Source organism: Nicotiana attenuata, chromosome 7 (assembly GCF_001879085.1).
Source record: "Nicotiana attenuata strain UT chromosome 7, NIATTr2, whole genome shotgun sequence".
NCBI lineage: Eukaryota > Viridiplantae > Streptophyta > Magnoliopsida > Solanales > Solanaceae > Nicotiana > Nicotiana attenuata.
In genome coordinates this window covers 6,309,810-6,313,988 of record NC_031995.1, presented here as the reverse complement: position 1 = coordinate 6,313,988, position 4,179 = coordinate 6,309,810, and the positions used below count along the sequence as shown (strand labels likewise).

At 34.0% G+C, this 4,179-nt stretch overlaps 1 protein-coding gene across 1 annotated transcript in view; it reads left to right on the top strand.

Annotated features, from left to right (window-relative positions):
- LOC109228614 (RRP15-like protein) overlaps window positions 814–4,179 on the top strand; it is a 4,477-nt gene continuing 1,111 nt past the window's right edge. Inside the window, exons 1-6 of the mRNA XM_019393767.1 lie at window positions 814–1,422; window positions 1,991–2,092; window positions 2,199–2,280; window positions 2,406–2,425; window positions 2,523–2,583; window positions 3,956–4,035. Coding sequence (XP_019249312.1) covers window positions 928–1,422; window positions 1,991–2,092; window positions 2,199–2,280; window positions 2,406–2,425; window positions 2,523–2,583; window positions 3,956–4,035 — 840 coding nt within the window. The 5' untranslated portion in view covers window positions 814–927. The remainder of the gene's footprint in view (window positions 1,423–1,990; window positions 2,093–2,198; window positions 2,281–2,405; window positions 2,426–2,522; window positions 2,584–3,955; window positions 4,036–4,179) is intronic.

Genomic DNA, 4,179 nt, shown 5'->3' with positions numbered 1-4,179 from the left:
AGTAAAATCGTGAGAAAACATGAAAAAAAGTATACATAGAAGAAAAGTAAAATTGATAAAAAGGTAGATATATTGTTTAATTTAATGAGAGAAAAGATTTATCATATTACTCCCTCCGTCCACTTTATCTGATTTCTTTGTCATTTTTTGTGGTCCAAAATATTTGATTTTTTCCAGATTTCAAGAGTGAATTAATTATTTTTTTTTCAAAATTGCCTTGAAGTAAATATTGTTGGAGTATGTGTTATACTTATTTTCCGATGCAATTGGATTCATCCATCTCAGATTAACGTTTCACTTAATAGTCCACGTACTACTTGTTATAAAATATGATGATCATTTCATCTCCTATAATTCATGTTAATTATTTTTGTAAAATAAAAAACTGGAGAGGAAATGTTGAAATTTTTTAGCTCCATTTTATAATTAGTTGACGTTTTAAAATTGAAATTACATGACAGTATGAGATTTCTTGCTGAAAATTTGAAATAGTCTTTGATGCTCACAAAGTTTTCAATGAGTTCTGCTGGTTGCTTCGGTCCGGGGAGTTGCTAACCATCACATTCCAAATCCCAAAATGACATTATGTCAAATATAAAATAAAAAAAATGTGAAAAGATAGTAAATGTCAATATAGTCAATTTGATTGCTAATTAAAGTTAAAAGATGAATTTCTTAATAAATTTGAAAATAATTAAAAAAAAAAGGGAGTAACTCATTTAAACCTATTTCTACCAAATTTTTAAAAATATAAAATTTGAATTTTTTTACTATTAACTAATATATAATTATAAATTATATATTTTTGGGGCCTTAAATATGAAGGGTTTCGCCTGGCTTACCCTAGAGCCGCCCTTACTGTGCTTGAGATTGACCTGATTATTTGATTCTGCAGCTTAATCCGTGTAAGAAACAAGATTGAAAATTATGGCGGAAGAATTGCAGTCAGTTAGAGAAGCTGGAAAAATGATAGCAAGGAAAAGAAAAAATATGGGGCACAATAAGAAAGGGAGTAAGGCAAAGAAGAAGCAAAAGGGTGTACCATTTAATGAAAGAAGGGTAAAAGTAGACAAGAAAATGAAGAAGCTTTTTGAGAAGAGAGCAAGAGATTATAACTCCGATAATGAGGATGATGAGAATGAGAATGATAATAATAATGATGATGATATTGATGTTGATATTCGGGAGCGTGTCCCTGTAAATCGAGGTAAATTCACATCATATGGTAAAAAAAAGGAGGATGATTTTGAAGAGGAATGGGTGGATGATGACGGAGGAGAGGATGGTAATGAGGAAATTGAAGTATCCGAAGATGAAAATGGAGAAATTCAGCCGGGGATTACTAGGTTTATAGATGGTTGTAGAGCATTCAGATTGGCATTCAAGAAGATATTGAAGAAGTCAGCTTCTGATGATATATTGGTGAGCAACTTGCTTTGTCCATAACTTTTTTGTTCATCTGCCTTGTTATAATTTCATGTTTCGGGGATAATATAATTGGTGTGCATTGTTCTTATGCCTTTTTAAGTTTCAGGCCTCAAAATAAAACAAAAAATTGGTTTGTTTTTATATTATGAGTGTTTGGATGTGGTTTTAGAGGAACTAGTTTTTTTGTGAGTGTTCGGATTTGGTCGAGGGACAAAACTGGATGTGTTTGGATGAGGAAACAAAGCAACTATGCTGGGAAAAAAAACATTTTGTTTCCAGAGAAAAAGACTTTTTCTAGGCCTTTTATAATACAATAGTTCGATTACTAGAACATAAGTCTATCGGAAACAATCTCTCTACTCCTCCAGAGTAGGGGTAACGTCTGCGTGCACACTAGCCTCCCCAGACCCCACTTGTGGAATTCCACTGGGCTATTGTTGTTGATTACTAGAAAATAAGCCGGATGCTGATGAACTCATAGGTTAAAACTTAAAAGCATTTGAAGCTCATACTAAATGAGGATAGGAATTGCTTGGAGAAACTAATGGTAAATAACCTGCAGGGCCCCGTCTTATCAGCACACAAGAAGCTTGTTGCGGAGAAGCTAGCTGAAGAAGAAGTAGAACGAAAGGTTAAGGGGGAAGCAAAAAAGGAGAAACACTTGGTATTTATATCTGGTTTTGTTTAATTGCTAAGTTTCTTGAGTAACTTAATCTCCAATGTTGAATGTATTAATGGTCGTATTCTTAACTTTGATGTCTGTGCCAAAGATAGGAGAAAAGGGACATGTTAAACCTGCAAATTATTTGGACTCCCGTGAAAAGTTTCTAATAGGAGTTGCAACAAAGGGAGGTACTCAACTTTATCTTCTTTTTTTGGAATTTATAATATTATTACAAATGCATTAATAAGCTCTTGATCAAACCTTCTAATTAACTTGGTTCTTTATTTTTGTATGGGCATCGTGGGACTATCAGTGGTCAAGTTATTCAATGCTGTAAGTTGCAGTACACATTTCGAAGTTGATACTTCTCTTTATAATAAGTTTTATGCTACTTTCAGCTAGCTCAGATGTAACTGCTTATGTGATACAGGTTAACAAAGCACAACATGCTCAAAAAGGCTTAAATCCCTCAAGGTCAAAAGATGAGAAAGGTAAGGACAGAATACCGACGTATTGATGATGTGCTTGGTTCTTTAATTTTTGAATGGTTGCTATTGTTCCTCTGTTGGTAATTCTAGTACAATTTACAAAGTAAGAGGAAGGGAAATATTATTCAGAAGATTTGATTTGTCTTTGTGTCCTTTGACCTCTAATCATCCTCTCCATCTTCCTCCATTAGAGAAGTTTAACATTTTCCTTGCTAAGTTGGTTAGTTGTATTTTCATTAACCATGTTTGGACAAGGGATAATCCCAAGGCTATGAATGGCATTTTCTTCTTCCAATCGCAGCATCCTGCATGTTGGACTGGTAATCTGATCTTAGTGCAAAACTTGGAGATTCTGTTGGAAAAATTATTTGGTATTCAGTGTCCGATATCAAATTCCTAATGTTGGTGCTCATGCTGTTCTTGAGTAGGATCTTTCAAATTCTTATTTCCAAGTGAACTAACTTGCATTGCGAGATCATAAGGGGATGTTCTATTGCTTTCGCTGAGTTACACTAAGTCCCAAATTTCCTATATAGGTGCTTTCAAAGACGTCTATAAATGTCTTGGGTCACTCCACCTATTACGTTAAGGTTTAGGTTGGATTTATTCTTTCACCGGGTATCGGAACTGATTTTCGACAAGCCCAGTCTCACACTCATAAGTCCATGTGTGAATCCTTTAATCAGATTACACGTGTCGGACTGTGTTGAGTTATATAAATGAACAATAGCAATCAACTCGTTTTTGGTTTTCACGCAGTTGAAGAGTGCTTATAGTACTTCGTGAAAAGGCGTTTAAACTACAGAGCAGATAGGAAAAGAACACATACTAGCTTAGTGAAATTCAATTTTCCTTCACTATCTGGCCATGATAATAAAGATTGAATGGTGAAATTTGTACCTCGCATTTATTCTAATTTTCCGTCTTACTTTCTTTTGTTTTTCACATGCACTAATGAAACATAACCATCAAGAATATTATCTCTTTTTCGTGCAATAAGGTATATAGCCTGCTACAGATTCTCATTTGTAATTTAGAACTATGGTAAAAAACATAGAGTAGTGCCCTAAATACCAATGTTATCCTAGTGTCACTCATTTTATCATATGCTGTTAGTATCGAGGGGAAGTGAACTCCGCACATGCCGTTTTACCGTTTCATGATAGAAGTAAGAAGCTTGTAATGGAATTAATTACCTTATTTTATCTTTTGATTACGGTAAATATTCTTTTTATGATGGGGAACTACCATTTTGTTCTTTATAATTGCTATTGATAACAAATTCTTGATAATTCAATTTGGAATAGTTCAGATAAGATTAACCTTAACTTTTATATTGTATCCCGTACAATAACTTCTATTTTTTGATGTGTAGTAATAAAGAAGCGACGAAGAGAAGTCTTTTTCTCCGAATTGGGCAAGACATCATCACAAACAGTTGTGGCTGGGTCAAAGGTCAACTCTCTCTCTCTCTCTCTCTCTCTCTCTCAACTAAGCATTATGATCATTTGGGAAAATTTCTTTAATTATTTTGTAACATCTTTTCATTTAGTATCCTGTCTTGGGCTACTGCATTTTTTTTTGTGTGTGTGTGCGGGG